Source organism: Eptatretus burgeri, chromosome 7 (genome assembly GCF_056783735.1).
Source record: "Eptatretus burgeri isolate ZD-2024b chromosome 7, Ebu_testis_v1, whole genome shotgun sequence".
In the NCBI taxonomy this organism is placed as follows: Eukaryota; Metazoa; Chordata; class Myxini; order Myxiniformes; family Myxinidae; genus Eptatretus; species Eptatretus burgeri.
The window spans coordinates 54,549,010-54,561,785 of NC_140967.1; the positions used below are offsets into that span (position 1 = coordinate 54,549,010).

Sequence of the window (12,776 nt, forward strand, 5' to 3'; positions counted from 1 at the left end):
GGCATGGAGAGGCTCGCGTGTGAGGAGGCTCTTGGTTCGTTCAAGCGATTGAAAAAAGCGTGGACGTGAAGGTCGATGAGAATGTCATTCCCTTTTCCTGTTCCCTTGTCCCTGAAGGGGAATTGTGGAGAGTTGTGGTGATCGTCCCTGGTCGGAGGTGCTGCTCGTTCGTCCGAGCTGTCGAGCGGACCACAAGAGCGACACGCGGCACGAGCTCGCGGACCACACCGGAGGGACTCGGAGTTATGGTCGCCAAGGGCTCGACGCGCTCAGGGAAGTCGCGACTTCCATTTCTTTTGGGTTTTGTGTAAATGTGTGTGTGTGGCGCCAGTCTTGAAAAGTAGAACTGTTTAAGTGTTGTAATAATTATATTCGGTTGTAGCTCTGCATTGTGTCCTTGCTTTTGTATGCGCATCACTGTATAGCTGTGAATACGTGCTTGTCTGTGTGTGTAATAAAGTGTACTTGTCCAATTGTTCCCCATCTCGCTGCGTCCTTTCCTTTGTTGAATCTCCATCTTGCATCACGTAAGGGATTAATAGTGGGTTTTTGAAACACCCGGTAATGAATCGGAACCGTCAAGGCCGACGATATCTCCGCTCGGTTATCCCTGTAATACGGAACGAACCGCTTAAGCAGTTCGCGTCCGGAGTCAGCCTGTGGCGTGGTCCCATCCCTCAGCAGATTACCCGCGCGGGTACTTAGGTATATCGACATTCGGCGATTCACACTATTTCGCGCGGGTAGACTGCGGACTGGGTGGTGGTGGGGTTAAACCCCCACCCGTGACTGGTTTCTGGCGGTAGTCCCAGGAGGGTCACGACTGAATTGTCCGTCCGGTGGGGGACGCGGTCGCGATTCGAGTTACGCGGCCGATCGCACGCCGGCGGGCGCGAATTCGTTGTATATATAATATATATATAATATATATATATATATATATATATATATATATATATATATATATATATATATATATATATATATATATATATATATATTTGTGTCAGTGTGTGGGTGTCTCCTCCATAACTCCAAAACCATAAAACCTCGCAGCATGAAACTTTGCATACATACCAAAAAAACTCAAAGGAAGTGCAAGAGTGAAATTGGGTGTTTGGGTTAATTAAAACACCCCTTTTAAAAATAATTAATGGCCTTACTTAATTATATCGCTCATCAGGTGATCCTCGGCCACCTCGCTGTCTGGGGTCTTAAGGTGTTTCCTGGCTAACCTCGCTGGGGTCTGAAGCCCCTATATTTTTTGGCCTGCTCAACCTCACCTCCACTTGGAACAGGCTGCAACTTGGAACAAGCTGTTCATCATAGCTACGAATCCCTGGGTACATTGCAATGCTTATAAACGCCCGGAGACATCAGTGTCCTTTGTTTTATTTCATTTCCGCACATGCAATCGCTCCGAGTATCTCTTAAACTAAGAAGAATTTCAAAATTTAAGCTCCAGAATCCAACTTACAAGCAGTTCCAACTCCTAGAAAAGTGTTTATTTGTCCAATTCGGACATATGTGACCTTTTGGGCATCTCCGGGAGGTGTATGTTTAATATGACGGTTCGGTGATTGCCAAGGGAGCCGTTTCTTATCGACCATTTCGTTGGAGTGCTTGCTTGAATGCTAAAGTCACTTGGCGAGTGTGCTCCAAATGGAATGATTGTTCGTTTCGGGGAAAAAGTACACGTGCTTTCAATCTCACATTGATTAGACTATGTTTCTGCCTTTGTTGGGTCGTGCGGTGGGTACCTCGGGAGATGTCTCATCCACTGAAAATGTGCAATTTTATTTTTACAGGACATCGCTTGTTTAACCTTTTTGTGTGATCTCCATTTGTAATTCAGCTCTCACTTCGACATTGATACATATTAAAAAATAGCACCGCAAAGCGGGCGTAACCCCTCAGCCCCTTGACGCAAACCAATTTCAAGATGGTGGCCATATTGAAAATCGCAGCATGCCCATTTTTGAAAGGAACCTTCCTCTACGCAACCCCAACACACCCACCAAAAATGGATTTAATCGGACAAGGCGTTCTCAAAATTGACGGAAGCCAATTTCAAGATGGCTGCCATGGCGGCCACAGTAAAAATCGCAGCACGCCCATTTTGGAAAGGAACCTTCCTCTACTCAACCCCATTATACCTCGCCAGAATAAAATCAATGTGTGAAGCCGTTCTCAAGTTATTGTCCAGAAACCAAATTCAAGATGGCTGCTCTAGCCGCCATATTGGATATCGGATTGCACTGTATATGGAAATGAACCTTCCTCAAAACACCCCCATTATATCACACAAAAATGAAATCAATAAGTCAAGCCGTTCTCAAGTTTTTGTCCGGAAACCAAATTCAACATGGCTGCCCTAGCCACCATATTGGATATCGGATTGTGATGTATATCGAAAGGAACCTTCCTCTAACCACCCCCATTATACCCCCATGAAAATAAAATCAATCTGTCAAGCCGTTCTCAAGTTATTGTCCGGAAACCAAATTCAAGATGGCTGCCCTAGCCGCCATATTGGATATCGCATCGCACTGATTATCCAAAGGAACCTTTCTCTACCCAGCCCCAACACACACTGCAAAAATGGATTTAATCGGAGAAGGCGTTCTCCTCTAAATTGAGGGAAACCAATTTCAAGATGGCTGCCATGGAGGCCACATTGAAAATCGCAGTGCGCCCATTTTTAAAAACAACGTTCCTCTACTCAACCCCAACATACCCTGCAAAAATGGATTTAAATCGGACAAGGCGTTCTCCTCGAAATTGACGGAAACCAAAAGTTGACAGACGCCCGGACGGACGCCCGCCGGACAACGCCTATGACGACAATACCCCTTAGCCCAATTCGGGCTGAGTGGTAAAAACAATAAGGTCCATCCAACTAGGTGTTCTCACCATGTTTGTTTGAGCTGTGAAGGCATAGAGTATAGATCGACATTTTGTGTTCTGTAGCTTGATACATTTTTTTTCATTGAATTTCGCTAATTACCCACTTTAAATCCTCCTTTAAAGAATGCCGTTTCAAGGTAACTCTTTGTGTTTGTCGTTTTTAAGTCATCTCTTCGAGCATGACCTAATAATATGGGTGTCGATGTCCTTCGATCAGTCCGTCCGTTCACAATGAAGTTGAAGTGGGAGATCTCGTCATTAGTGATCCTGATAGAGGTCGATGAGACGTACACGATGGTATGACTTTCAAGGTCACCGAAGGTCAAGGTCAAGGTCACGAGGCCTTTGAAGTTGCGAAAATGACGATTTTCAAAATCTATCTCCTCTGCCATTTCTCAAGCGATCTTGAATGTGATTGTAGTATATGAATCTATGGGACAATATCTAAATTTGGTCAGGCCGGATTTTCGATATTCGCTTTCGTTTTCGTGTCACGTGACTTCAAAGTTGGCAAAAAATGCGAAAATGACGATTTTCAAAATCTATCTCCTCCTACATTTCTCAAGCGATCTTGAATTTGATTGTGGCATATGAATGTATGGGACAATATCTAAACTTGGTCAGGATGGATTTTCGAATTTCGCTTTCGTTTTCGCGTCACGTGACTTCAAAGTTTGCAAAAACTGCCCTACGTTCAGGAGGCTATATATTCTCTACTGGGTATACGTAAAAGTTAGTGAATGGTGTCATTGCATAGCAGCTGACCTTGTATATTTATACATTTTCCGCCAAAGGTGCAAAAACTTTCAAAACCTGAAATGTAAACGTCGGCATTTATTTTCAAAATATAATTTCGTGCGCGCGCGCCAAAATGCCGAGTCATCTTTAACCAAACTGTGCAGTTCGAGCTGCGCAGTCGTCTTCGGTCATAACTGAACATTGAGAACTTGTGGTATTATAGAGATGACCGTCACCCCCACACGGGGGTAATTTTTAATTACTTTATGCATGTGTATATTTGCACGCGTGTATGTATATAAACTGTATTGCTCCAATGGTACTTGGCACCAGTGTGTGTGCGTGTGTGTGTGTGTGTGTGTGTGTGTGTGTGTGGTTGTTGTTGTTGTTGTTGTTGTTGTTGTTGTTGTTGTTTGGTATCTTCATATGCAAGTTTCAGAATGTGGAATGGAGTCATCCCAGGGCGGGCTCAAAGGATCCGCCTTTGTTTCGGTAAGGGGTCACGATTCATGGACCAAGCTGTGAAGTTTTCTGTTTTCAAAGTTTTGTGTTGAGGGCTCTCTTTAGGATTGTTACTGAGCCCAGGACGGTTTCCAACTGTAGTTCGTTTGTCGTCATATTCCCAGGGATGGTTTTTAATATCTCTGTGAGGTTCTTTGTCATCATTCCCATAGCTCTTTCATTGATACAACTTTGGCATTCTTCAGCTTCCAGGATCTTTTCACTTCATCCTTGAGGTCTTGATATTTGGTAATTTTTTTGATTTCTGCATCGTTTAGTCCAAAATCACTGATATTAACACCTCACTTCGCAATGCCTTCTTCTCTCTTTTTTTGTACCCAAGTACAATATCTAGTCGCAATGCTTCGTTTTCGAAGTTCATGCTCGATAGGATCATTATGTCATACATGAGTGATACTTCCATGTTTTCAGTCCATGCTTTTGGTTAATGTTCCCACAAATTTTCTGGAATTGGATATCAAAGTTTTTGCAGATGTGCTTGTGGTTGACATCACAAACACATTTGTGTCATTGCGTGTACAGCTATTCTGACATGACATTATTTTTTTATTTGTGTTCGGTCATTAAGCATAACACATCACTCTCTTTGCCAATGTCACCTCCACCCCTCACCTATCTCTTTTTTTTTTCGTCCTCCCCCCCCCCACTCTCTCTGACCCTCCTTGCTCCTCCCTCTGAATAAAATGCAGCACTCTCCTCCCACATCCCTGTCTGTCTCTGTATCTCTCACCCCTCCCTCCCGCAGTGTATTGCAACATTTCGTGAGGCATTGTTCTCCCCACCTCCACCCCAATTGCTCGCTCTTCTCCCCTTCCTAGCTTCCCCTTCTTCACCCACTCCTCACTTCCCCTCCCTCCTCTCCCTACCCCTCCCTTCCTGCTGTCCTCTCTGTCTTCCCTCTCTCCCCCTCTCTTTTTCTCCACCCCCTCCCCTTCACACCCCCGTCAGCGATGCGCCGGGTTGTACTTGCTAGTGTATAACAAAGAAAGTCCCACCCACATCTCTCACCTGTGAATGGAGGGAATAGCCAATCAGCTCTCACATAGTCAACTCAACCCAGGTGGCCAGGATTATATAACTAAATTGACACCTCCCATGCTCTTATAGCCAAAGAAGCTGCATAAAACAACTAAGAAGCCCTACACAAGGTAAGCGCTTCACCTTGAATAAGCAGCCTTACGCAGAAAGCAATGCATACCAATGAGGGAGCCTCATTGGTATGCATTGCTGTCTGCGTTGTCGCTGATGATTCGCCAATAAGCAATGAAACTGGTCTGGCAGCTGAGGGGGTGTGTGGCATTGGGATTCTCATGTGTGTATTATTTGTGAATGTCATTATAGCTGTGGAGGAACTCTGGGAATGGTTTAAAACAGCAAAGTGCTTACCTTGTGTAGGCCTTCTTGGTTGCTTTATGCAGTATATATATATATATATATATATATATATATATATATATATATATATATATATATATATATATATATATATATATATATATATATATGATGAAAGGAGCATGATGTTGCACTGACACTGTTAGTTCAGTGCCCCTGTAGTTAGTCATCTCTTTCCAAGGTTAAGTGCCTTCCTTCCAGAGGTGTGCTCACACAATAATACATGAATTGGGGACAAAATACAACAACTACAGCAGCTACGACTGCAACAATGACAACACCATTACTATTATGACTACAATTACTCCTAGTACTATCCGTGCTGCTTTTCAAATCGTAAAATACAGAAGCCTGTTTTAAATGAAAAAAAAATCCATTATAGAGTTTTGCAACATATTTCAACAAGGAAAACTGCAAAAAGAAAAACAAACAAAGAAAGAACACAATAAAACAGTAAAAACCATGTAAACAAGAGTAATATCAAACAACAGGAGAACATACAGCACCTGAGTGGCATAACGAAGTTTGTCAATAACTTTAGTAATCCGAGGGTCTAAGGAGTTGATCTTGATTTCTGGGTTTTCTCGCTGGGCCTTCAGACCACTTGCCATCACCGGCCGAGTATACCTGGAATAGAAATGAGAGCCACACATGGCCCAAATTATTAGATTATAATTAAAAGTTATGGCGTGTATGTTTGGGATAAAGGTCAAATCCTGTACTGATGCTCTAACAATGTGCCAAGCAATAAGGAAAGGATGGAAACAAGCGATTAAGTCTTTGCTTTCAAGACTAAAGTCCCCAATGTCTGTAAATGTTTCAACTAACTACTCAAGGATTGTGAAAAGCCAAATCTTTGGCATTGAAAATCAGAACACAGATCGACACTCCATCATGGAGGATGGGAGGTTAAACAGCTTGGATTCACAAGTTTTCCAGCATTTGTATTGGGGACCCACAAACCAGCAGCTGAAAATAATTATCAATACACGAGTGCTGCATATTTATGAAATGTGACTTTGTAGCAAGCTTTCTAAGGCTGAGAAAGGCCGGGTGTAGGCCCTGGAGTGTCAAGCTGGGAGAGGGTGGAGTGATGAAGCCTCTGATGTTGTAAACATCACAGGATGCACCCAGGGATGATGGACTGGGAGTTACCATTTCTCACAGGCTATGAGCTAATACCAAGCGAAGCCAAGAAAGGAAGAAAAATAATAATAATAAAAAAAGCGAAAGGGACACAGAGAAAGACAGAGAGACATTTGCTGATAAGGATTAGCACACACAAACAATCTTTTGTGATTGCAAAAGCTAACATAAACAGGCAATCTTAAACAACTCTTTCACACTTTTGCCATCATCATAACAGAAAGAAAGAATGAAGGGAGCAAATCACTTCATATTAATGACTTATTTGGCGTTCTCTCCAACGTTTCATTTTTGCAAGAAAGACGTCCAGAAAATTCAAGTGGAGGATATAATCAGTGTACAAGAGACACGAGGGAACAAGAAACATGCTTCTTCTGCTTGCTTTTTGCAAGCCAGCACAGCCAGAACATGTGTTGACAAAGGCCAGGCGGAACCCCGAGAGATTGCAAAACAAGACAGTCGGTCATGCAGCAAAACCGAGTCGAATTGATGCTCGATTCATATTATAGCTGTAGCAGGAGGCCAAGAGATCATTAACTGGGTCCACCTGTGGTTATCTCATCTTGGACTAACCTTAAGCACAAGCACTGTATTTGAATGAGACCTTATATGCCAGACGTCTTACTTCTCCACCACCTCCTCGCCATCCCAGCAATGTGCCGATCCAATGGTGGTGCTGAATGCAGACTGGCACAGACTCCCTGGCAGCCAGGCAAAGAAACCTTGCTGTGGACGCAGGGTGAGCACCAAATCCCTTCGGGAAGGGGTGGAGGGGGGAGTTCCATTATATTACACAGTCATGTCTCATTGTTATCCAGTTATCTATTTCCGTCAACTCCAGGCTGATATCTAGTGATATTCATGATCAGATTTCTCCAAGCATTCCTATCCTGCAGTGCTTCCCAAAGCTCTGGCAGAGACAGCCTGGTTGCAGCTTTTACCAAACCCATCCAGAACGTACAAGGTCTGCCTCTTCCTCTTCTTCCCTCAACCATACCCAGCATGGTTGACCTCTCAAGTCTTTCATTTTCTGCATGCATGTGTCGTCCAAAGTATGATAGTTTTGTGTCATTTTCTGTCATGCATTATGTGTACTATTGTAGCTTACTTTATATTCCCTAGCAAACAATACAAAGGTATTTTTGAGAGAACTTTGAGTGAATTAATTTATTGACAAAGCAGTAATAATTTGCTACAATTTCAGAACTCCGAGTCAACGAAATTTTTCAGAGTGATATAATGAAGCAGTCGTCAAACTATCTCCATAGTGGAGCAGAACATTGCAGGGTGAACACACCTCGGAGATGAAATTAACCAAAGCCCTTGGTCTTCTTATTGTTCACCTCCCAGGAAGGAGGTCCTCACGGATCAGTTTGTTCTCATCGTTACAACACCCAAATGTTCAGCTCACCTCGTGTAGGCCATTTGACATTTTGACCCAATTATTAATTGGTCTGTTCTCATAATAAAGGTTTGCTGAAAATTTGATGACCAAAACTCAAATGGCACAAAAAAATGGCTTGGACACACAGGCAAGACTCTTGCCTGTTTAATGAACCAAGAGGCAGCAGCTACTTGACCAAGTGCAGTAGTTAATCATTGTGGTCCAAAATCTCCAAAATGGATTGCAGGTATGAAATCAGGAAAATATCCAACTTCCTCAACTTCGGTGTCTGATGATCACAAGGGCTTGAATGTATTTAATAAATAGTAGACTCACGGCATGAGGCCCCACAGCTTCAAACACCTTGCACTTTTTGTGATTGGAAAATCCACTTGTCTGTGAAGACATCACAGCTCAAGTAGTACTCCCTAATTGCATTTTAATAACTCTGGTTTGTATGATCAAATTATTAACTCATCCCCTGCGCAGAAAGATATTTTTTTTTACAATTGTTGACGTGTGTGTGTGTGTGTGTGTGTGTGTGTGTGTGTGTGTGTGTGTGTGTGTGTGTGTGTGTGTGTGTGTGTGTGTGTGTGTGTGTGTGTGTGTGTGTGTGTGTCCAAGCCATTTTTTCTGCCATTTGAGTTTTGGTCATCAAATTTTCAACAAACCTTTATTATGAGAACAGACCAATTAATAATTGGGTCAAAATGTCAAATGGCAAAGTCACGGTAAGTACAAATAGGCCTTATTAGCCCATCCGCCACGCGTAGTGCAATACGGCTGGGTTTTGTAATCGCTCCTGTGTTTCATTTTTGATTTACCATTTCAGATTTTGTCATCAAATTTACAACAAACCTTTATTATGCGAATATGGAGAACACCAATAAATAATGACTTAAAAAAATTTTAGCTGTTGTTTTCGTCAAGTTTAGGTCAAGTACAAAGTGAATGCGGACAGGCTTTGCATTTTGAGATGCTTTCTAGTTATGGTAGTCCTGTATTCATAAAGTTATCCGCAAGACAAATCCACTTCATCTTAACAGAGACTGCTACAGAATGGAAGACAAGCAAATATATGTCAAGCAGATTACCAACACACACACACACACACACACACACACACACACACACACACACACACACACACACACACACACACACACACACACACACACACACACACACACACACACACACACACACACACCTCTATGTATACAGTATCATGGAAATATTAAACTCTCAACATCTGGTCTAGATTTTTGCAGAAACAGGTTGGCAATTAATACACAGTACTGCACAGTACAAAAGAGAAATCGTTGTTGAGTCAATAGAGTTGAGGGAATGTGTTAGGAGTCAAATCGTATCAAAGCAAATGTACCCTCAAACTACTGGCTTGTTATTTTGGAGAAAATTCCATGCACATGCACTGGTCTATCACCAAAAGTATTGGAGTAGTAAAGAGAGGTGGGGCACTGCCATTCCTCCATATAAACTGCTGAGTTCTTGTTCTATGCTTGTAAGAAATTCAAGTTGCAGCCGGAATGATAAATATCAAGTAGTTGATACACTGCAAATGCAAACTGGCTAGTGTATGTCGATATTTATCATGCCGACTGCAACGTAAAGTCCTTATCAATTGATAATGGGTACATAAACAGGAGGTGTGTGTGTGTGTGTTTGTGTTTGTGTTTGTGTTTGTGTTTGTGTTTGTGTGTGTGTGTGTGTGTGTGTGTGTGTGTGTGTGTGTGTGTGTGTGTGTGTGTGTGTGTGTGTGTGTGTGTGTGTGTGTGTGTGTGTGTGTGTGGGGCAGGCACCCCTTGTTGATCAAGATCCTTGCAATAAGTGCTGGCGTGGCACAGGGGTTCATGGACACCATTCCAGTTAATAGGTGATATATTATGGACACAGACACACAGACACACAGACACACACACACACACACACACACACACACACACACACACAGACACACAGACACACACACACAATATATCTTTTTTTTTTTGGGGGGGGGGGTGAGGGAAGTGGCAGGATCTCACCCCATGAGCCATGGCCACCTTACTTTACACAAATCTGCAGGATAAATTAATTAATAGCTGATTATTTTATTCGGGTCTCGTTATTCAAACTTTAAAACAAATAGTGCACCATCCCTCCATTAGAAAAAGTGGAAGTTCATGGTGGATTGTGCTATGTCGGATCTTGCCCTCAAACAACATTTTAAGACGATTTGTTTAATGACTAGGTTTAAGTCAAGGTTCTGGGATGGCCAAATCTGCAGATTTTCATTTATGTTATCCTCAAATTAATTCCAAACAGACAGTATTCTGGAAAGGTAGATTATGGCCCTTTTTTTTTTTTTTTTTTTTTGTATACCTTGGTCGAGGCTCGTATGAGAGCTAACACACAACTCACAGCAAGGAGGCATGAGACAAGAGGGGCGGGAGTGGAAGGGACAAAACAGTGGGGAACAGACACATTAGGTGAACTGTGGAAGGGAGAGGGATGGGGATGGGACGGGGAACATGGCGAAGAGAAGATGGACATTTCAGGGACTTTCAGGAAGGAAAGTAGGAGAAATGAAGGAAGTGGGCTTGGGTGGATTATCGGGGGTAGAAAAGATCGAGGATTTGGATGGAGGAAGATAAGAGGTGGTGGTGAACAGCTGTTTTGAAAGCCTGGAGGGAAGAATGGGAAAGAATAGAGTGAGGAAGTTTATTCCAAAGGCGGGAAAAAAGAGGAATGAAAGAGTGAAGATGAGCAGTGATTCGTGATTTTGGTAGTTTTACCAGAAGGGGGTTGTTGGCGGACCTTGAGCGCCCTGTGGAAATGTGGTGGGGACAAATCGCAGAGAGAGCAGGGGGGGCAAGGCTGGAGAGGAGTCGGTAGAAGACAGAAAGACCACCGACCAACCTGCGGTGATTGAGTGAGAGGCCCGAAGACTCAGCTTCATTGCGGGAGATGCCGATGATCTTAAATGCCCTGGTTTCGACAGCGTGAAGCCGAGAAAGGTGGGAGGCAGGAGCACCAGCCCAGAGGGGAGAGCAGTACTCCATCAGGCTACGGATAAAAGCTTTGTAAGTGGTCAGGAGCTCAAGAGGGCCGAGGAAGGACTTAGCACGACGGAGGATTCCCAGTCGGCGACTGGCTTTTGAGGCGAGGTTGGAAGTGATATTCCATCACCTTCACCATAATATTCCATCAAAGCCAGTCGTGTTGCGTTGTCTATTCATGTCATAGTAGGATATCTTTATCAAGCAAATGCTGCAGTATATTGTGGGGAAACATAAGCACATGCAGGTGGAAATGCTTCTTTTACATTTGGATGTGATGTCCCAATCTCAACATAAAAGACGATTCTCAATTGTTTAATTTATTCTGGAAGAGCCATTACAAAGCTAACATGCTCATGTGGCTCCCTTTTCTTACTATATTAAACAAGGCGTGTGTGTGTGTGTGTGTGGTTGATTGTTATCTCCACAGTTTGGGTTTTAGAAGAAGGAACAGTCTCACCAGGACTCAAAGTATCCACCTTCGTTTCGGTGAAGGATCATGATTCATGGGCGAGGTTGAAAAGTTTTGTTGTTCTCAGAGTTTTGTTCCAAGGACTCTTTTCAGGATTGTCACTGAGCCCCAGACAACCTCAAATTGTAGTTAGTTTGTGGAACTGTTTCCATGGATGGTTTGTCAGATCTTTGTGAGGTTCTTCTTTGTCATTCCCATTGCTCCAACTTTGGTGCTCTTCAACTTCCAGTATCTTTTCACTTCATTCTTGAAGTTTTGATATTTGGTCATTTTCTTTATTTCTGCATTGTTTAAACCAAAATCACTGGTATCAACACCTCAACTAACAATACCTTTTTTTCCTTTTTGTATCTGAGTACTATGTCCGGTCGAAGTGCTTTGTTTTCTATGTTCACGCTGGATGCGATCATCAGGTCATACGTAAGCTTTATGTCCTTGTTATCAATGATTGCTGTTGGTTCACATTTCCATGAGTTTTGTGGAACTGGGATATTGAAATTTCTGCAGATGTGCCAGTGGATTACTCTACATATCTGATTGTGCCTTTGTGTGTACAGCTGTTCTGACATGAGTTTTTTTACATCCCGATAAGAGGTGACTCGTGCTTTCTGCTTCTGACTTGCAGAACCTACACCTGTCCGATTGGCTCAGTCGCCCTATTTTGTTAAAGCCATTCGTGCAGTGGCTTTGTTCTTGGGAATTTATAATGATTCGTTCTCCATTCCAATTGAGCTGACCTCTTCTAAGCCATTTCAGTGATCCTTCTTGGTCTATCCCCAATCTGTCCAACTCTTTCCCCCCTCCCCCCCTGCTCTTTTGTCTTTCTTCCAATTGTCACTCCATATTTGTTGGTATTTGATCTTGTATTTTTATTTTATCTTTTTTTGCAATTGTTGGGGCTATATTCGTTGCCGTTTCAGTTTTGTGCATGACATCTTCTATTCGCACCTGTTTTTGGAAGTTTTTGCAAGGTAAGTGAGATACCGTTTCTGGCTTGTGTTCCTGCTTGTGGATAAATTGTATTCGGTAGTTTGTTGAACTTTTCATGTACTCTGATAATCCTACAGTCATCGTTCTGTGCACTTGATTGAGTTCCATCAGGCCAACACCTCCTCCTTTCCTCGGCAGGTACATTCTCAGGATGCAGTGATTT

The 12,776-nt window shown here is 42.8% G+C and overlaps 2 protein-coding genes across 4 annotated transcripts in view; one reads left to right on the forward strand and one right to left on the reverse strand.

Annotated features, from left to right (window-relative positions):
* LOC147023288 (uncharacterized) overlaps positions 1-781 on the forward strand; it is a 139,862-nt gene extending 139,081 nt beyond the window's left edge. For both annotated transcript variants that reach the window (XR_015060125.1, XM_085888539.1), the window contains one exon: positions 118-781. Coding sequence is in view for 1 of the 2 variants with exons in the window: in XM_085888539.1 (XP_085744665.1) it covers positions 118-141 (24 nt within the window). In the remaining variant the exon portion in view is untranslated. The remainder of the gene's footprint in view (positions 1-117) is intronic.
* Positions 1-12,776, reverse strand: part of LOC147023289 (glypican-5-like) — a 121,295-nt gene that overhangs the window by 9,499 nt on the left and 99,020 nt on the right. For both annotated transcript variants that reach the window (XM_085888536.1, XM_085888537.1), the window contains 2 exons: positions 7,334-7,462; positions 6,069-6,189 (listed from right to left, as the gene is read on the reverse strand). In XM_085888536.1, coding sequence (XP_085744662.1) covers positions 6,069-6,189; positions 7,334-7,462 — 250 coding nt within the window. The remainder of the gene's footprint in view (positions 1-6,068; positions 6,190-7,333; positions 7,463-12,776) is intronic.